The 21,605-nt window shown below is 39.5% G+C and overlaps 4 protein-coding genes across 4 annotated transcripts; 3 read left to right on the forward strand and 1 right to left on the reverse strand.

Annotated features, from left to right (window-relative positions):
- The first annotated feature begins 9,246 nt into the window (after positions 1–9,246).
- Positions 9,247–10,364, forward strand: LOC116194565 (RING-H2 finger protein ATL72-like). The gene has a single exon (XM_031523415.1). The coding sequence runs from the start codon at positions 9,312–9,314 to the stop codon at positions 10,200–10,202; it is 891 nt and encodes a 296-aa protein (XP_031379275.1). The 5' UTR covers positions 9,247–9,311; the 3' UTR covers positions 10,203–10,364.
- A 646-nt stretch (positions 10,365–11,010) lies between these two features.
- LOC116197258 (serine carboxypeptidase-like 51) lies at positions 11,011–14,530 on the forward strand. The gene is made up of 13 exons (XM_031527341.1): positions 11,011–11,316; positions 11,448–11,542; positions 11,669–11,776; positions 11,919–12,159; positions 12,270–12,313; positions 12,389–12,456; positions 12,554–12,659; positions 12,760–12,953; positions 13,045–13,114; positions 13,711–13,761; positions 13,898–13,950; positions 14,088–14,223; positions 14,342–14,530. The coding sequence occupies exons 1-13, from the start codon at positions 11,169–11,171 to the stop codon at positions 14,411–14,413; spliced, it is 1,386 nt and encodes a 461-aa protein (XP_031383201.1). The 5' UTR covers positions 11,011–11,168; the 3' UTR covers positions 14,414–14,530.
- Positions 14,531–15,283: 753 nt separating this feature from the next.
- LOC116195902 (vacuolar protein-sorting-associated protein 37 homolog 1-like) lies at positions 15,284–17,857 on the forward strand. The gene is made up of 7 exons (XM_031525308.1): positions 15,284–15,537; positions 16,063–16,272; positions 16,823–16,910; positions 17,015–17,054; positions 17,141–17,187; positions 17,292–17,412; positions 17,515–17,857. Exons 1-7 carry the CDS (start codon positions 15,524–15,526, stop codon positions 17,676–17,678), a joined length of 684 nt encoding a protein of 227 aa, XP_031381168.1. The 5' UTR covers positions 15,284–15,523; the 3' UTR covers positions 17,679–17,857.
- A 243-nt stretch (positions 17,858–18,100) lies between these two features.
- Positions 18,101–20,412, reverse strand: LOC116195901 (dnaJ homolog subfamily C member 28). Its single transcript, XM_031525307.1, has 3 exons — positions 20,123–20,412; positions 18,819–19,149; positions 18,101–18,522 (listed from the first exon to the last, which is right to left on the reverse strand). Exons 1-3 carry the CDS (start codon positions 20,383–20,385, stop codon positions 18,430–18,432), a joined length of 687 nt encoding a protein of 228 aa, XP_031381167.1. The 5' UTR covers positions 20,386–20,412; the 3' UTR covers positions 18,101–18,429.
- Positions 20,413–21,605: the final 1,193 nt, after the last annotated feature.

The raw sequence follows: 21,605 nt of genomic DNA on the forward strand, positions 1-21,605 counted from the left end.
GATCCCCATATAATTCTATCAACATGCTAAAAAGAATCTATTTAATATTTGTTCAATAAATTATTATAGTTTTATGCAAGTACGGTTACCATATTTTTTTTAATATAATCAATTGCTAAAAAAACATAAACATTTTACATTTTATCACTTCTAGTACAAATTTTTTTTCTACACAAACTGTCAATTTGATATCGATATTAACAAGACTTCTATTTTTTTGATCGGTGGGCCTCAACCACAACCACCACCGTCCAATTGAGGTTGTGCATGACGGTAAAGGTCTCCAGTGATCCCAATTAGGGAAAGGTGGCCACCGATGAGAGTTCTACCACCTACCCTCTCCATTCTTTTCTCGATTTTACTTTTTTCTTTTTCAAATTCGGGCAATGACGGCCTCATTGGGGGGTACCGCCGCCGCCATAAGATCCTTAGCGACCTTGGCTACCCCGATCGAAGGGTATGACCACAGATTCTTCTTTAAATTAATAGAAAAGTTGAAACATGCTAAAATTGATACCGAATTGATAGCTCGTGCATTTTTAAGTCAAGAAAGAAGTTCGTAATAGAATTGATAAAATGTAAAAAATTTGTATTTTTTTAGGCAATTAACCCATTTTAATATACTATATTTTCATGCTTTCTATAATTTTCCATCTATTTTTTAAAAGTATTTTGAATTAGTTTACTGTGTCAGGCATTCATAGGTGTAATATTTTTTATGAATATAAAAGGAAAATAGTTAGGGGCGAGGCCCGCGAGGGGGTTGTTTGGTCTTGTCCTCTTATGAAGGTAAGACTCATTTCCCGCAATTTTTCTTAGACGTCCATTGTAAGTGTTCCTGATGCGTCCATCGCATAAGATCCCAAAATTTTTTTGGTGAAAAGTTATATGTTAGGTCTCCATAATTCTATCAACATGCTAAAAGAAAATTTATATAATCTTTGTTCAATAAATTATTATAGTTTTTATGCAAGTATAATTACCGTCTGTGTTAATATAGTCTATTTTTATATCTTCTATAAATTTCTATCTATTTTCTGAAAGCATTTTGAATTCATACAACCCCATCTAATCATACAATACTATAATATAGTTTATATATTTGATGATTTCAATTATACAAAAGAATTATTGGTGGAGATCAAGTTACGGATAGTCACATATGATATATTTAAGAAAACTAAAATAATTTAAATGTAATATAATTTAATTATTGGTTGAAAATATAAATCTATCGAGAAAATAAAAATCTTCCCCTAGTATATTTTCACAATCTGTCTTTTCTTACTATAGAACGCGGGTTGATGTCCCAAAAAAGAAGAAAAAGCCAAAAAAAAAAAACCATAGGTTATATCTGCAAGAAGCAACAAATATAGTTTATATGCATGGAATTTGCTTCATAACATGACCAACTCCTCGCCGTTACTTCACCGCATAAATAGCAAATCAATTCGGGCAATCATCATGTTGAGGAGTAAAGAAAAGGAATTCCACGTCCGACCAATCAGGTGAAAGAATTGGATTTATATGAAACTTGAGTATTACCATTGAACAACTTCTAAGTGAAAATAGACATAAATCCGTATAAATTCAATGTAATTTTAATATGGAGTTGTAGTTTCATGCGCTCGTGTGCGCTCTCACCATGCCAAGCCTAGTGTCTACAGTAGTAATGCGCTTCGTGAAAGTCCCCCCTCGCCCGAGTATGGAAAAAAAGCCTGGCTCAACATCAGTTACTAAGGAATGATGATTAAGAGATTTGGATACCACCACTTAATAATTTGAACTTTTAAATAGAAATAGATTTAAACTTGTATAAGTTCAATGTAAATTTAATACATTGCGTTCCCAGAACGCATAGTCGATAACTTGCCATTCTGATCTGTCAATTAGCTGGGGAACATAAGAATCCGTTCATTCCAAAATGACAAGGGAATTTAGGCTTCTCTTCTGTAACACGAGATGAATAGGCTTCGAGTAGTCCTAGTTATGCACGTACTCTTCTTACTCCGTCCTCCAAGTTAGTTCCACATTCGAATGCAGATCTCAAGATGCCGATACACACCCGCCTGCCATATTAATCATCCCGATCCAACGTCCCGGGCCCCTAATATATATTGCCCTTAATTTAAGACGCGTCATTGGTAGAATGAGTTCATTTGGTTTCTGAGTTAGAATCCAATTCCACTACACTCCACTATATAGGACCAAATATGTAATAGTAGATGGTAAATTTTATTATTAAAAAAATTGATGTGAAAATTTATTATTAGATGAGAGAAAAAGATAAAAATAAGAGTGTGTATATATACATGTAAAAGTATATATGGAACTTTTAACAAATTGATGGTTAATAATGATTAGGAAAAAGGAATGTGTGAGAATTTATTATTAAATGGAAGAAAAATAACAAGTAATTATTATAGTATTAAATTGAAAGAAAAATGGAGTGAAGTGGAGTGAAAGTGTGATTACAATTCTAAAACTAAATCGCAGTTGCTGTCGACAGTGTTTGCATTTAACCCTTTTTTTTTCCTTTTTGAGGAGAAAATTTACGATTGGTTTCCATCCAGGTAATACCTCAAATTGATTGATACAGACATGACATATATAATATGTTATAAGAGTTGCATTGCATGTACATGTGACGATGCACCCAACCCCTCCTATATAAGCAAGTTCAAGTCCATGCATCACAGCTGTCGACCCAAGACTTCCTTGGACTCTATCTCGTTGTCATTACCCTACTAGCTAGCAACAATTTAAAGTATATGTACTCTAGCATTAGCCTTCCCTTAAGCTCGTTGGCCTTTCCGATCGTCGGCGGCAATCGAAACACAGATCTTGTACGCATATTGGCAATTGAGAGGTCAAGAATATTATCGAATTATATTGTATGGGGAATTCTACGGTATTTTAGGGCCTTATTAGGATTTTATTTATCTTGTGTATATATATTTTCTCATCCCAAAAGTATATATATATTGTGTTATGAGAAATTTTTGGATTCAGCGGTCGAATATTCAATCGCTGCGTATCGTATGAAATGTTTTTGTACTTGAAATAACGTTTCCTATAAAAATAAAGTATTGTGTAAAGCAATCGCTCCACTGCATGTATGAATTAGTCAATTTATGTTTTATATGAAATGTTTTCAAGAATAATATTTTATACCGGGATCTCAGCTAAATATTCAATCGATTGGCACAAGAATTGGCCGTTGTGTATAGCGATTGAGCATTGTTTGGCCCTCTGTGGAACACGAGTGAGAGGCGCAAAAGTCAATAGAAATTTTAGCTTTTTATTTAATGTTGTGTGCCCGGCAAAAACATTAGCTGTCGTCCGATCGACAACAGTCTATACTGTTAATAAACATTTGCGCTTTTGTCCCATTGTTCTCCATTCGTTGCATGGCTTTTGCATCTACGTCACGTTCCCTCCAATTAATAATCTATGTATGTCTCTATAGTCTATAGTATTGTGTATAATATATATATATATAGGTCCATATATATTTTAATATTTACTATAATGTATTTACACGGGTCTTCTAAATTTCATCTAATTTTATTCCACAGAGAACATCATATTTTGTCTAATTAAGTGGTCGGCTTCGCCTTAACTAATATTCTACTATATCTATACTATATATAAAACAAATCTAGTGTATATACATACACACACTAGACTATAGTTGGAAGCATTGTTGGTGCGACTGGATATTACTAATTGTATTACGCAACTTCAGGGGGTCGTTGAGCCTAAAAGCATGGTGAGCCCTTTCTAATTTTAGCCATGCATGTGAAGGCATTTCCCTCTGCCACGTCCAAAAAGAAGTTAACTCTCGTACGAACAAAGAAATTTTACACACGGAAAGTACACATAACTTCTCATAAATATACAGTGGGACAGGGCACGTAGACGCTGTCCCATAACGGAAGAGTGGTGATACGTTATACATGCATGTACATTTGAACATCTATATACGGACTATTACTAATTAACTGATTTTTCGGTAAGTTGACAAGGCAAAAGTCCTAAATGATCTAAAACGTACAAAGACAGGGCATAGTAATCCCAGAAAGATCGCGTAACAACAAAGTACCTAAGCCATTAGGAAGAGAATCCGCTCGCCTATCAAGCCAATCGGCACAGTAATTTTCTTCACGAAAAATATGATAAACCGAGAACTCCCAATCCAATTAACTGATTTATATAAGCATAGGTTTCAAGCCTTCGTTGTTTCGGATTCGGGATAGCCAACGGCATGATATACGCGCGCACATCACCATTCAGCTCCAACCAAGGCCCATATTAATCCATAGGGGGGCCCATTGGTTGGCATTTTGAGCTAAGAGGCCCATGATTAGGCAAATTTTCATAAGTCAGAGATCTATGAACTCATTGACCTAATTCAATGGAATTTCCCTATTAGCCTGACCTTAATCAGTTATCTGGAAGCCTTCAAGAAGTATCCAAAGGATCAAAGATTACAGCGTAAGCCATAAACCTGTCCGAGGAAGGGAGCATAATATATGGTGCACAAGTCGCTAGCTCAAAATCAAAAGATTTTTTGGATTCGATTCTTATTAATAGAACTTTCATAGTCTTTTTTTCACTTATATGATTCTTGTATCAATCCCTTCCTTATAATTGAGAAGCAAAAAACGCGTCAACCTTTTGCGGAAGGTAAGGAACATATTAGAATCTTGCTGACTATTTATTTATCAAACATCAAACAGTGAAAGCTGGTCCGTTTCAAGGAGCCAGCGAGGATGGTGGGTTCCCCCACTCAAAGGTAGGACCCACTTTACTCTTCTTCTTTTTTGAACTTTTTAATAATTTAAAATTCTCTCTTTTAATTAAAATTTTTTATTTAATTTAAAAATAATTTTCATTGTATGTACAAAACTTTTTTCTAGTGTATATCACCTATTATTTTTAATTCAACGTCTTATTAATATATTTTCAATTATTTTGGGGTTTTAATCACACAAAAAATCATGAACTTTCAATAAATTCTCAAATATAGCAATAATTTTTTTTATCAAATCTATCAACAACTTACCGACGTTTGTCCAAATCTAACATTCGTCTCCAAGTTCGTCAATTTGGTTGACTTGGTAAGTAACGGCGATAACAGAGCAAACGGAATCCGACGTGACAATGACTAAACATTTTCTTTCATCACAACCTTCTCTCCTATCTTCTTCTTCCTCTTCTTCTTCTTCTTGGTCAATTGCCAAGCACATCCCTTGCCATCCTCATCCTTTGCAGCCTCATCTACAACACCTTGCCACCATAAAATCATTTCTGCACTTTCTTCTTTCTTCTTCTTCGTTCTCTCTCTTGGCAGCACAAATACACGCACAGCCACATAGAAGAGCACACACATGGACCTCACTGCCCTCTCATCCTCCTTTCCTCCCCTCTGCTTCCTCCATTACTGCCTTCATCCCCAACACGTTTTCCTTTCACTCCATTTCCATTTCCATTACCATTCTTCATATTTTCTCCATCCGTACCTTTCTCTGACCACCTTTCCTTTCATCCTCTACTTACTCCATCACCATCTTTCATTAGCCTTGGTCACCTTCCTTCTTCTCCTGTCCTTCACACCATCCATCTCAATCATGATTTAGAACTCTTTGGTCACCTCCTTCCATCATCACCAACGCCACAACCACGATCATCCTCTATCTATCACCACACCAGCAACTTCATCATCATCTCTCTCATTCTCAACTTCCTTCCATCACCTCCAACTTGTTCCCTCTTTCAATCTCCTCACCTCAGGTCACCAGCTTCTTCTACTCCTCTATTCCTTGTTTCTCTCATCTCCATTACCATATCTTCTCCACCCTCTTCCGTTCTCACCACACACAGCCCCCATCCAAGCTCTTTAAGATATTGCCGCTGTTGTTACACCTTTGCCTCCCACTTGCTGCCACTGCTCTGCTCCTTAAGTTGTTCCGCTAGTTACTACTTTTGCTCTACCTCCTTTGACTATCACCATCACTACCATCATCTCCATTTTCTTATGTCATCCTTTTCCCTCTTCCAGTCCCTCTCTTTTCCTGTTCTCTTTCTCTCTATCACTCTTGGCTGTCGGCTTTCCTCTTTTCTATGCCATAATCTCTATCACCAGGCCCACCCCATCCACCTGCTACATGCTCTTCTTTCCTCACTTCTGTTGTTGTTGCTCCACTTTCGAGGTTGTTACTTCCTGCAGTTCTTTCCCGAGCTGCTGCCATGGCTCCCACCTTCCCCTGTTGAGATCCTAAGCTTCTGTTGCTGTTTAAGCCATTTGTGGTGCTACTACTGTGTCCGTTCTCAACCCTATTGCTGACGTCTCTTCAATCTCTTTCCCATGGTTGTTAGAATCGCGATTCGAATCGTAGAATCTTACGATTCTATGATTCAATGGGTGGTTACCGATTCCGATTCCATGGCATGAATCGAGAAGGTAGAATCGTGACTGAATCGCAATTCGAATCGCAGAATCGTAGAATCAGACCGATTCTACGATTCTAGTTTCAACCCAAAGTCATATGCCCCCTCTCTCTCCCCCCTCATCTCTCTTATTGTGCAACAGTATTGCTCATCGGTTCTCTTATTTTATGAAAAGTTTGAAACTTGTCTCCTGACTGTAAGTGATAAGGACTTGGAAAGTTTCTGGAACTGCTTCGAATTGAGTTCCGGCCAATTCCTGATTGTCGTATGGTTTGAGATGATTTAGGCTGAAATTTTTTCCACTTTTTTAGGTGCAAAGATGATTCCAAAAAGGAATATACCAAGAAGAAGTTAGGGAGAAAAAACAACTTCGCCTATAAGATCCGTGACCATGGTACTATATCAATTTTCATTTGAGGTTTATCGCCGAAAAAAATAATTTCATTTGAGGTTGTTATAGTGGGAGCGCTTTCTTGTAAAGACTAAGCACCATCTGATTTTGACGAACGAAATAGAAAGTAACAAGATTTATCATTTGATGTTTACTTCTACTATTTCTGACATGGGATTTGGTGTGTGTATATATATATATATGTTGTTTTTTTAAATATAGGTAGAATCTTACGATTCGCGATTCGATTCTACGATTCATGATTCCACGACCCTCGATCGATTCTAGGTAGAATCGCGATTCTGACAACCTTGCTCCTTCCTCCTTTCCTTTTGGCCACAGCTCCACAAGGTGAGGGGAAGAGCAGTGATGGGAAGAGGATGAGGATGATGATGTTGATGGTGTGGTTGTGGTGATGACAAGCAGGAGATAGAGGTGACAATAGTGATGGAGGCAGAGGGTGGATTTTCGACATGAGATGCAGGTAGCGACAGTGACAAGCAGGAGATGAAGGTGTCTTTTAGACCCACAAATTGGTGGAAAATGCTCAGTCACTGCCACATCGGATTCGATTTGCTCCATCGCCGTCGTTACTTGCCACATCAGCAAAATTGACGGACTTTGGGGCAGATGTTAGATTTGAACTAACGCCGGCAAGTTGTTGCTAGATTTGTGAAAAAAAAAAGAAGAAGTTTATGCTAGATTTGGGAATTTGATGAAAGTTCATGATTTTTGACGTGATTAACCCATTATTTTTCCTTTTTACAATATTTTCCAAATCTTTTTATCTAATTTAGATATACAAACCTTTTTCTTTCCATGTACGCAACCTACTATTTAGCAAATTCAATTCGTCCGATTTATTTAAGTACAAGAGAGGTCGACTCAATATGGTGGAATTTCCCACTCATGGACGAGACCCACCATACTCTTTTTTTTTCTTTTAACTTTTTAATAATTTTTAATAATTTATTTTAATTAAAAAACTTTAATTTAATTTAAATAGGGTTTTAATTGTATACAAAACTTTTTTTCATGGTGTACATCACCTATTATGCTTAAAGTTAACGTTTTATTAGTCTAAATTCAATTAGTTTTCCTTTTACAATATTTTATGTATCTTTTTATCTAATTTAAATACACAAACCTTTTTTTCCATGTATGCCACCTACTATTTAGCAAATTCAATTTGTCCAATTTATTTAAGTTCAAGAGAAGTCTACTCATTAAGGGATGAAGCTCTTCCGATCACGGATTTACACTAATTACAAAACTTGCACTACGAGACCATGCCTAAATGTCTAAAGAAATAAGCGTCGAATTAGGTAAAAATCAACCCACGTTGGTGAAAAGTCATTTGAATTTATCACCAAAATTACGTCATCTATTTTTATTTGTGATGTTAAAAATGTCATTTTTTTTTCATTAAAATGCATGGTCATTTTTTTTTTCTAAATAATGAATAGAAACGCATGGTCATAATTAGAGCATGTTGATTGAGACAAATTCTCGCATGATTATTGACTGTAACTTGACAACAAGATGCTTTCAATAAATATCAAATCATCACTAAAAGTAACATTTGTCCACTCAAAATTAACGAATCACTAAATCCTTTTATATTTTGGGCATCGCTTTCTAATTAAAAATATTGAAAATTCAAATTAAAATTATTGGGAAGTAATGTTAGACTTTACACCGTATGAAATATTAATTAGCTTAATATTTATTAAAAATTTGAAACATTTGTTATCATTAAGAGTTTATAATTTTTAAACATAAATAGTTTTATCATTATTTTAATTATAATTTATATTGATGATTATTACACAAGCTATAAAAAAAATAATTGATGAAATTTTCCCGCTGCGGGATCGACAACAATAGTTTCATTTAATCCGACCCATCCCCCGTTATATCCCTTCGTAGTGAGGCCGTCCGATCATCATGGTTGGTTCACGTAAACTTTGCAGCTAACACGACGTAAACTACCACGTCCTGCAATACTGCTTCGATCCCCTCCCCCCAGCCGAAGCATAAAGTCAAAATTCCGTTGAGACATCCATGTACATCATCGTTTTACATAAGTTGACAATAAATACTATCCCGGCTCCCATCCGACCGGCCAATCCCAATTAAATCGGTCACCTAGAATTCTCCAAAGGGTCCCCACTTGGTTATTTGTCGTCAGCTGCGCCACACACGTGTCATTTCTACCCCCACAGAAAGTGAATGCCCGCCACGTGTCACAACCAAGCTGATGGTTGGTTCAATTGGGCTGTGCTCCAGGCTTCTTACAACCTTGTCTTTGGACGTGGACCACGTTGTCCGAATTCCCCATTTTGCCCTTTCCACCCCTTTATATCATAAAGTCCCAGCCCCTCACTAGCAGTCCAGGCTCGACCGTTCACTCGACACGGAGACAGTTGGTCGATCAGTTTAGCTTTATACATACACATGAGACAATATGGAAGGGCCGACGGGCTCGCTGCCACCTCCACAAGACCCCGGGAAATTCTTCACCCCGCTCCTCATCTCCTTGGCCTGCATGATCGGCACGTGCCTCGTGATCGTGGCGTACCACCTCATCGTGGTGAAGTACTGCCTCAGCCGCACGCGCCAGCGGCTGATCGCCGATGAGATCCTTGCCCGGCATAACCTCCCAGCGGCTGCCTCTGCCAATAACTGTTCGTCCCTCGGAGTGGAGGAGAAGGTCCTGAAGACGATCCCGGTTATCACGTACTCCTCCGGGAAGGGGAATCCCCACTTCCGGGTGGATCAGAGGGAATGTGCGGTCTGCCTGGGGGAATTGGAGGATGGGGAGGCCGTGCGGCTGCTTCCAAGCTGCCGCCATGCGTTCCATGTAACGTGCATCGACCAGTGGTTCCTCGCGCACTCGAGCTGCCCGATGTGCCGATTGCCCGTGGTTGGCCCAGCGGTGGATCAGGATCAGGTGGAATTGGAAAAGCCCCTACCAGCACCCTGCAGCAGCAACGTGCATTCTACTTCGCCGGAGCGGTTGTTGAGCGCGAGATTGCTCCGGCACAGCGTGTCCTTTGTGATGCCGCCGGGGGAGAAATTGGGGCTCCCTCCATGCAGGACTGCGGGCCTGAAGCGGTCATTCTCCATGATGGATCCATCCCATCTTGTCATCGACATCGAACGAGACCAAGTGAAAGCGACTTCTTCTTCATCATCGTCATCATCTTCTTCTTCCCAAGAGGCACTGTTACGGAGTACTAGTGATTCTACGAGACGGTTCGATCAACTGTCATCTAGGTTGCTCCGGTCGTTCTCGCAATTGCGTATCGGGAGGACCGGATCCGGAAGCAGTGCAACCACAGCTCTTCCCAATTAGTGCTTAGGAGAACAATATTGGATTGTCTAAATAGGAAAAGGTATTAAAGAGAAATAGGAGTTCTTAACATTGATCAGAAAAAAAGGAGACGGTCAAATCTCTTCACGTAGTCAAATGATTCACAATTCTCATAATTAAACTGTTCCAGAGTTCGTAATTAAACTTTTGCACTGCTCATCTCATTACTTGGATAATTAACTAATTAAGTAGTCGATATGCTCATTGGTTGGGACTTGGGAGTATGCAATGTTAACTTGTTCAAAATCGGACTATCCAACCCTTCCCCCAACAAAAAGGAAAATGATATATTGGGCTCATCATATTAGCGTTAGTATTGATGTGTGATTGATGAATGTGGGTCAATTACCGTACCAGCTTGGGTTCCTTATGACCATTTTTGCCGATTTCCACAATGAAAGTATAATTGAAGCTTTTCATTACTAAAAAAGAATGAAGCTTTTTATTGATTAATCTAATTAATCTAATTTAAAATTTTAGTTTGCCCTTGGACAAAATTTTTTTTTACTATGCTCGCTTCGATTTAAAAATTAAAACAAAACCCAATCTTTTTGGGAAAAAAAGAGCATATTAGTCGAGTTTTACTCATTCAAATGGGAATCTTTGTAATGCCAACAACGCCGGTGCCATGTTTGTAATGCCAATAACCAAGCTTTGTAATGCCAACAAGGCCGGTGCCATGTTGTTAATAAGCCCAGCTTGTCATGTTTCATTACATAAACACATATCATCTTCTTCGTCAAGCTGTCATTGACATTACCGCTCACACCGCAGCATAATCCATCAATTCAATGTAGACAAACATGTTAAGCTATTAACATACTACGAATTATATTGTTGCCTTGTTGGGATCTTCATCTTCCAAATTACTGCTTCTCATAAAAGCCGGTACCTCTGATTTTTGGATCAGGTTATTATTCATTCTACCATAATAGAAAGATATACACTATGGGCGCTATGAACATAGACAGACGATCTCTTGTTTTGGTGATATCTGCTCTTATTGTCTTGCCATTCGATCTTTTCGTACATTCAGCACCGCTTTCTGGTACCGATGATGGGTCAGAACAGTGGGGATACGTCGAAGTCCGGCCAAGTAGGTTATCTTCTGACAATGAATCAACTCGCAAAATAATTTGAGAGAAATCGATTTTACTCCTAATTTGGATCTTCTACTCATATTTTCGACAAAATTTGCTTCTCAAATTATTTTTGTGTGCATTGTAGAGGCTCATCTGTTCTGGTGGTGGTATAAAAGCCCTCACAGGGTTGAAGATCCAACAAAACCATGGCCAACACTTCTTTGGCTCCAAGGAGGTCCGGTAAGTAACAATATTCAGATTCAAGCAAAAACATAAGCATACATATCTGTGTATATATATGCCTATGAAATGGGATGTTGTAAAGAGCAGAAGTGACCTTATATTAAGTTTCTACCAAAACAATAGGGAGTGTCCGGTGTCGGGTTCGGGAATTTCGGGGAGATCGGACCATTGAATGGGAATCTGGAGCCACGGAACGCTACATGGCTATGCAAGGCAGACCTCCTGTTCGTGGTATCTATACTCAATTAACTTATGCAAATGCTTTTTTACAAACCATATCAATAAGGAATCATGGAGATGGCGCCGGAAGACGACATAAGACATCACGGTACAATTATTCATCTCATGATTTATCTTCTTGAAAATTTTTTAGGACAGTCCGGTAGGCACCGGGTTCAGTTACACAGAGGATGAGAGCCTGATGGTGAAAACAGACTATGAGGCCGCGGCCGATATGACCACACTACTGATGGAGCTCTTCAACAAAAATGAAACACTTCAGAGGAGCCCTCTGTACATTTTCGCAGAATCATATGGTGGAAAATTCGCCGTCACTCTCGGACTCACTGTCCTAGAATCAATCGACGCAGGAAAGCTTAAGCTTCAGCTTGGGGGTAAGCAGTTTCATTAAGCTTGCTATAGCTTTTTTTCTCCTGCACGCTTTCTTTTCGTTCAAAGATACTCCGTATTTTTTCTGATGCTGTGTGAAATCACTGAATTGCAGGAGTAGCTTTGGGTGACAGTTGGATATCGCCGGAAGATTTCATGGTATACATATGATTCCGGCAGCAGTTAAAATATAGTTCGTTGCTTAACTGCCATCTATTGAATTTGAAATCGCAGTTGTCTTGGGGCCCGCTTCTTAAAGATGTGTCACGGATCGATAATAATGGTCTGAACAGCGCTAATAGGTTCGAGCCTGCAACTTCTTCAATCAATCTGCTATGTTCGGGCACTTTGCATATGATGGAGATCATCACATTTAATAAAGTTTTGGTCCGCGAACAGTTTGGCTCTGAAGGCACAGAAACAAATTGCAGAAGGTAAATTCAAAGATGCTGCTGATACTTGGAGCGAGCTCGAGGATGCCATCGGGGAGAGCAGCAACTATGTGGTATGGCCGAGCACGGAAATGAATCAATCACTTCAAATAATAATAGATCAAATTACGTGTTAGTTTCTGGCTTTTAAGGTACGAGCGGTTTGAATTGCAGAGCTTCTACAACTTCATGTTGGATGAGGGGAGCAACCTTGTTGCCAGAAGAAAGAGCACGGCCCGACCGATCGGCCTGGTGAGGAATGTGTTTGCAGACTACGTAACTGGTTCGAAAGGATTAATCAGTGGCCTAAGCAGCTTGATGAACGGGCCTATCAAGAAGAAGCTAAAGATCATACCCGAAAACTTATCGTAAGCATGAACAATTTCAAAATATTGTTTTGTTGAATCACCTGGCCATTACAAGTTCGTCTCAAGTATAATTCTTTCTTACGTAATGTAGATGGCAAAGTTTCTCGGACCCAGTTTTCTCAGCCTTGAATGGAGATTTCATGAAACCAAGAATAGAAGAGGTAATTAAATTAATAAACCATGATTTGTTGCAAAAGTTTAATATTATCTTAAATAAGCACAGGGTCCCAATGTCTCCGTTATTTCCAAATTCTTCTTTATCTTGTAAATTAAGATTTCGGTATATATGTATAGATAGAAATTATATATATATACACACACTAAATCAATAAAAATTACTTTCTCAACATGAATTAGTCCAAACAATTTGACGCTTATTCCACTTAAGCAAGGTTTCGAGTTCGAGTCATTGTGAATACAAAAAAATTACGCTGGGATAACTTTACCCCTTAATGGGCTGATTCGGCTGGACTAGATTAGTTAAGTACCAATTGAACGTCCGAATACCGAAATTAAAAAATCAATAAAAATTATTTTGATTTCTTTGACATTTGAATTTTCCTTTTCCTTTTCTTTTTCTTTCGATTACAAGGAAAATCCGCGAGTCTAGTACATTAAGGTATAAATTCTAAATATATAATAAAAAATCACGGGTAATCCCATTGGGTATTGAACCTGAGACCTCTTAGTCACCAGACGAAAGATGCGCTGCTACGCTAAATCCTCTCTTGATTTGTCCTTTTTTTTATTTTTCCAGGTTGATAAGCTGCTAGCCAAAGCCATAAATGTGACGATATACAATGGGCAGGTTTGTAGTAACATTTTACTTCTTAAGGTGTACGCGAAATTACTACAATGATCTATAACACGAGACAGCTGAGAATAATGTCGATCCGACGTCTGTATGGAGCTAAATCCCTCTAATTCCACATCTACTTTCACAGCTTGACCTCATATGCGCAACTAAAGGTGTAGAAGCCTGGATCAATAAGCTCAAGTAATAACTTTCATTTTCCGATCATCCAATTCTATTAATTCATTAATTATAGAGCTCTTTATATTTCCTAAGCGATCCAATCTATTATTTAAGCATTCAAATTTTCCTCCTTCAAAATAGATTTTTCATATTTTCAGGTGGGATGGTTTGAAAAACTTCATGCTCGAGGATCGTAGACCTTTATATTGTGGCCTCGATGCCTCGGTCACGAAAGGGTTCGCAGCATCCTATCAAAACCTGTTCCTTTATTGGATTCTTGGAGCTGGCCATATGGTAAGTGACCAATAATTCTTTACAATTGATCATGAATTTTGGTATATAATATATCTGATAATATTCTTATTATAATTAATCTGCCAGATATTATTAATTTTATTAATTTTTTTTCCAGGTCCCCATAGATCAGCCTTGCGTCTCTTTGGAAATGGTGGGCAGAGTCACTCAATCACCCAGTGCTTTTTAAGAAGACACATTAATAAGCATATATGTTTTCTCCTTGAATATTATGAATTTCCCAAGTTATCAATTAGCGTAACATGTAAGAATGTTCAATGCTGTCCGTTTCTATATATGAAATACGAAGCCCCCGAAAGATCTATTGATTTGCAATACTGAGATGGATATGAAGTTCAAATTCTCCAATTAATAGTCACTCGATGACTAAAAGTAAAAAACCAATCGAATGAAGCGTTCTGATGAATAGACCAACAGTACAAATAAAGATATATAAAACTCTTATGTGTTTCTAAATTTTACGCGATCAAGTCTTAATACCGATCTAGTTTAGTAAGAGAAACGGAACTTTTTCTGTAAGTGAGTAAACTGCTACATTCACGAATTGATGGTATACGTAATCGATAGTTCATATCGTGCACATGGAGAAAGCACGAACAAGAATATTACTACTATGAATGCTTTATGATTTTTGTATTTCCAATTGAACTATACGGACAGGCTCGGACAAAGTGCCCTTGGTGCTAATATTAACATAAGTACTACTACATCCGACTTTTTCATCTTCCAAAACTGTCGAACCTCTCGCAAATTAAAGGTATTCCTACTTTAAAATGGAAGTACAGTTTTGCCACATACGAGTGCGTCGGCACAAAATCCACATAAAATTGATCGAGGTGAATCGCCCCATTATGCGATAATCTTTCCCGATCCTGGATCAGCATAATTTAGACTCATTTCATGCGTAATTATTGAATTTATAAAACCCTTTTTTCTGCTTTATTTTTTCCTTTATTTATTTATTTTTATTTTTTTGTGAAAATGTATTTTTGGAGAAATATATAATTCTTCTGCTCTTTCCTTAACACTTAACGGGCACGGTCGGTCCCTTCCACGTAAACGCTCTCGGATCCTTCCGCGCGCTGTTCGGAGACTTTCCCCACCAATTGCCTGTTGCCACGTAGGCGCCGCGTAAGAGCGCCGGACATACAAAGAAAGCAGTCCGACACACAAGGCAGAAAACTTACCTCTGGCTGTCCTGCGTAATTAGGGTTCCGTCGCCTCTGATTCTGGTGATCTGCTCCGATTTGCTCGATCGGCGACCTTCCACCTCGAAGCCATGTTCAGATTCTGGTAAGCAATCCGCGCTTCTCGATTAAGCAATCGGTAATCGGCCGATAATTGAGCTAGTTCTGCCGTCTGATTGTTGATCCTCGCGAGGTGTTGCCGTGGTAATTTTAGCTGTAGCGATTGCAAATAGTTGGATTCAATCATCGGAATGATTAATTCGAGGAGTAGTGGCGTATTTGTTATTCAAGAAAAGTTTTTGATGCGATCCGCGTGCATTGACCGAGCTGAAGTACTAATTAGTCGCCGGTGTAGGTGCTTCTGAGCATCATGTTGCTTGGTATGGATGGTGAAGAGAATGATAACGATGAATCTGTTGACTCCAATCGGTGCACAACTTAAGTAATTCTTATAATGGAGTTAAATAAGCACTACGAAAAGCCTTCTATTTTTAATTGAATATACGAAATGCATCTTCATCGACAGCTGTTGGCTTTACCAGTTGCATATCAATTGTGATGCTCTCCGTAGTAGCGAATGCCAATTGATTCTTCTGCTTTTATGTTTTGTTTTCTCTCTGAATGTTTTCAGGGGATCTCAAGAGCAACAAGAGCAGTCACGTGCCCAAGATAGTTCCTCGCCATCATGGTATCCTCCATCAGTTGGTAGCTCGCCCACTTCTTCTCGCCCTTCAACTCCTGGCAGCAGCTCTCATGGAAGTTTTAGTCTTTCCTCACATACTACATCACATGTTTCACCCTCTGAAGCCTCTGGCATCATCAACCAGCTAAAGGATAAAAGGTTAGAATGCAGGTTTTTTTACTGCTGGACCTTCAGTTAGTCCTAAAGTTTGGATTCTAACCAAATTGTAATGATTCATTTTTGAAAATTGAGTAGTTTTTCTGATAATCATATACTGGATAACTTTATACTGCTGTGTGTGTCGTACTTGCTGATCTTGTTTGTGCGGTGTATTTCTATAGAATGTATAAGATAGAGAGCAAGATGTTATATAGCCTTAAGATGAGCAATGACTTTTTAGGGTATATGCGCCCCAACTCTATGTGTCGAAGTTGTAAGGAAGGAAATGAATCTCCCAATTACAACCCAAGCATTTTGAAATCTAACGAAAGGGTTTGATCTGCACCTTTGATATTCTTGGGGGTGTAAACGATGCTCATATCAGTGAGACTTTACTAGCTATTCAGGCATGCCACAGGAAGTGTTTCTCTTTTCTTTTTGAGGAGGAGAAGATAGCTTTGTGCATGTAAAGTCGTTTCCAGTGTTTGACCATGTCAACTGTTGGTATTCCTTTTGGATGGTGTCTTATATCTGCTGCCATTTTTGTCAGTGTTGATGAGCTACGCAAGCTTCTTTCTGACGAGGATGCTTACAACCAGTTCTTACTGTCACTTGATCAAGTGAAAATGCAAAATAATGTAAGCAACCGCAAACTCCAGTTTATTTAATGTGATTTCATTATCATTTCCACCATTGATTACTAACCGACTGCTTTGATTCCTATTTTGTCAACCATTTTCAGCTAAGGGATGAACTACGTAATGAAACTCTTCAGCTTGCTAGTGAGTCATCTGAGACCATCTGAATATAATATGAAATTTTATCATAATTGATCTTTCTTTTAACTTATCAATATCTTGTGGATCAGGGAACAACTTGGAGAAGGAGCCACAGATAATGGAGCTCAGGAACCAGGTATGATCCAATTTCCTGGTGCTTTGCTCTCCATGGCTTCAATTTCTCAGACCAATAAGTGGACTGAGAAGTTCGTTTCATTCTTCTGTGTCTTCTGTGTACAGTGTAGAATTATTCGAACAACAGAGTTGGCTGCTGCTCAGGAGAAACTAAATGAACTAGAAAAGCGGAAGGAAGAGACCATGAAGAGTCTCTCTCCATCGTCCTTCCTCCAGAAGCTTCAAGGTCAATAGCAACTGCTCTTATAGCTTCTCCTCTTTAACTGATCATTCCATGAGCGACCAGGATGAATAGGCTATCAATTTTGATTCTCGGTGATTTTTGCAGAAGCGATGAATAAGACAGAAGAAGATTCTGAAGCCCTGCACAGACAATTGCTGGAACATGAGATAGAGCTCGGTGCCTTCGTGCAGAAGTACAAGAAGCTGCGCAACATTTATCATCGAAGAGCATTGATTCATCTTGCTGCCAGAGCGTCTTCGACAGGCTGACAAGTTTGTTGTAATAAATAGAGCTTATGCAAATCAAAAAATTCATGTTGCTCGGTCATATTCTTCCCATCTTTCTCAATTTTCTGCTTCCATCCTTTCTGTTTCGTCGTGTATTCTACAGACTCAGCCTCAGTTACATATGGTATAGTAAATGAATCCATTTTTTTGTTGGGGAGCCATATGCATGCTTCATGGAAGATGTCATGCCATGCTTTTGTTGATCCCACATATAAAGCTCTAGCCAATCTCCGATTGTCAAGATTGCGGTGATGATAGTCCTTAAAGTTCATTATGATCCTCCAATATAATTTGCCATGAGATTCCAGTGACGATTGCCCTTAAAGTTCATTATGATCCTTCAATATGATTTGCCATATGCCATTTACACTTGCGTCACATGTCGTGACTAGACCACATGGTAATAAGCCACGAAAGATCCTGTGTTCAAGATGGTACGAATTCAACAAACCATGGTGCAAACAAAATCGGCAGAAAACATGGTCCGTTCGCTACATTTACATACACCATTTTTGCTGCAAAGCCCCAAGTAGCAGTACCCGGCCCTCGTAATTAAAACCTCCAGAAGATTCAGCAACTGCTCAATTAGGTAGGTATGTAAATTTCAGGTTGTTGCAGGGAGAACTAAAAACCTATAAGAGGCCGAGCTATAGCATAGGGATGATAACTACAACAAGAGCTCGTCCCCCAGTACAAAACGCATCATTTTCCGGCCATCTAGAACCTCTCCCGATCAGGATTCTTCTTTCAGCCGATCTATTTCTTTCTCCCATTTCAACCCAAACATCTGCCGCCCAAAAGGAACAATGAGGTTGTACCTGAAAACCTACAATGAAATTCCACACAACGAATATAGTCAACCCAGAAGAGTATGGGTCAGATAATATTCAACTACTTAAGAAGAGACAGATGATTGATTAGCCACTCTACTCGCATTGCATGTTTGCCACAAACTCTCTCGGCACTGAATAAGACCTAAGTTATATCCAAGCTCATATAGGCAGAAAAAAGGCATAGATTATTCCAAAGGTCCGCCTTGCACCCAAAGGCAAGGACCAACTAAGGGAACCAGCAAACAATAGAACACACATCCAAAAACAAACTAAAGGGAGATGCAAGTACCTTATCATTGATATCACGCATTTGAACTTTCAAAGCCTCAGCAGACTCGGTCCACTGGGAATTATTTCCAATGCCTCTACTTGTCCATGCTTTCTTCAAGGCGGACCGCCATTCAGAAATCTTACTTCGAATCTCTTTATTAAGCTCAACCCACTCTGGAGCGCATCCGTTCTTTGAAAGGATTCTATATAGGGTGTCTTCAGCAGGGTCTGCATGGGGATTGACGCTGAGGTTGAGAGGCTTTCCTTTACCTGGTAAGTTCTCAAAATGCCCTTCCTCCATTGAGTGCCATATCCTCTGCTCGACGATATTAATGATATCAGTCTCAGATCTGTCAGAAAAGGACAGAAACAAATCACTTCATGAGCCAACACCAACTGTCCATGTTGTCACGTGTTCCAACGATCATTGAAAAATCAGAATTTCATCATTTCATCAAGCACGATCATCAAGTCTTTAAATTAAAAGCCAATATAGTAGTTCAACACCTTCACTTATAATAGCATCAAGATACATATATCTAAGGAAAGCCACACTCAAACAGAATTAGCAGGTCCCTCTTACAAAACCCTTTGTGGGTAAATCATCATTTGATCGTGAAACTCATTTATCTTGCATCACACTTGTCTTCCTGAAAGTATACATGTACAATCTAACAAGTGCAATCTAGTCCTAACAAGAACAACAAACACAATAATAGACGCCATTATAGAGGATAAATCATAATTTAGACAAGCAACTATTCAGGATGACTTCCACTTCAATACCTGTGACCCTGTGCAAATGATTAGCATTCTAGACATGATGCTTCAAAAAGGATCGAGTATATCCAAATTCAGGGGACAACGCATTTTTGTGCAATATTAAAAACCATATGGCCTCATCCGAGAGCCAGTTCTGCTCTGATAAGCAGCCAAAAATCACAAATTGTACGGAACACCTGGTTGCTCGGGAGACATACATCACAAATTAGACTTCGGCATTACAAACGGAATGATCATCAAGTAACCTAATAGCGCGGAAGAGTAATTTTTGGCTCTCAGAAGAATCTGATTTTCGAGGAATAGAGCTGTCTTTCATGATTTGAGGTTCAGCCTTACCAAAGGCAACAAATTGAAGGCTCAACCAAACACAGAAGTTCTTCCGAAGGAAGACAACCTTTTTAAATCTCCATTAGCTAAAATAAAGCTTCAAACAGTATATCAAAGTCCTAACTTGCATTGATTGCAATACAGACGGATCGCAAAGCATGTCAATGATAAAGATGACCAAGGGAATCAGCTGGAATATTGCAAATTGGGCACCTGACTGAATTGCGTTGGCCGCGGAGCTCGGGAGGGAGCTTCCGGTCATTGACGGCATCTATGACTGCCGACAGACGGTCGGTTATCTTCTTCTGCGTCTTCGACGGGGTTCCATCTGGCGAAGGACATGTGGACGACGAAGTCGAGGAGGAGGCCCACCTTGGACCAGTGCGGCCCAGAAAGGCCGCCGCCGTGCATCTCTGAAGCAAGATCGTCGGTTCCGACGACGGAGGGAGCCTCCTCCTCCACAAGCGAACCGCCATTGCTGACGAAGGAGAAAGGTTCTCCTGAACTGCCGTGGCTTTTCGTGGAGGAAGCCTGCGCTTGTGACTTGATGACGTGGCGCCAGCTTGTTCTTACACGTGGAACGCTGGAAGGTAAAAGCTAATTCCTAAATTTTTTTGTTTTTCTATTTTTTTTCTAAATAATTATCTTTTTTTTAGGAGTTTCTCTTTCAATAGTTAAACCCGATTCATGTATTTCATTAATATGATATGGCTGGGCGACCTCGTCTGGATAGTAGTAGTCGGTGTCGGGCCAACAACACTTTCTTTCACGCGATAATATTATCGGCTATCCATCCAACTAGATGTTGGATGTGCAAACATTGTTTCGAATAGTGAATTCACAATTTTTTGTTGATGGAAAGTGGAATTACTCATAACGAACGGGACAAATAAATGTTTGTAGTACAGTTTGTAATCCCTCTGTTTAGTCGATCTCAGGTTCCTCACACATGGAAGAAGTGTAATACAATGGGCCGACCGTGTAACCAATCACTTTGCCGTACACCAAGCTCGGGTGCCTCAGCTTGACCCCTTTGCACCCGCCGGAGAAGTTCGTGGGGACATTGCAGGTGTCACTGGGGGACGACACGAGCCTCACCGAGCACAGCTTCTCTATGATCATCTTCTGGTTTATATATCTGTCAATGACCATGTTGAAACGGCCCGCCTCATCAGTATCATCGCCTCCATAGTATGTGATCCTGCTCCTTTCGTCCATACAGGTGACCGATACTCTAGCACCTGCAGTTCGGGTAAGGCGTGCATCAGATTGCTGATACGATCTAAATAGACAGCTTAGAGATTTAACTTTCATAGGCCGAGACTCGAGAAGACGGTTTACCTTTAATGGGGGTGCCGCCCTTAGCCCAGTCATTCCACCCCTTGGTGCAGTCCTGGCACATCACCCTTCCCCCGACGTGTATCTCTTCGGCCTCCTCGCCCCATCCAATCGCCATTCCCGTAAGTACTGACAGTGCGATGATCGCCAACACGACCTTGCTCCCCATCCTCCTTCGATCTTCTTGCCAAGTGATTTGGGCAATCTACAGCATTGCCGATTAGATATAGGGGAGAAATGGAGCCCCATGATTAGGGAATATGTGGAAGGGCACTACCCTTGGACGTGCATTCCACCACCCATTTTGATTTTAAGCAAACCTAAATCCCTCACGTTGCTCAAGCTTCAACCGTTGACT

Source organism: Punica granatum, chromosome 2 (genome assembly GCF_007655135.1).
Source record: "Punica granatum isolate Tunisia-2019 chromosome 2, ASM765513v2, whole genome shotgun sequence".
NCBI lineage: Eukaryota > Viridiplantae > Streptophyta > Magnoliopsida > Myrtales > Lythraceae > Punica > Punica granatum.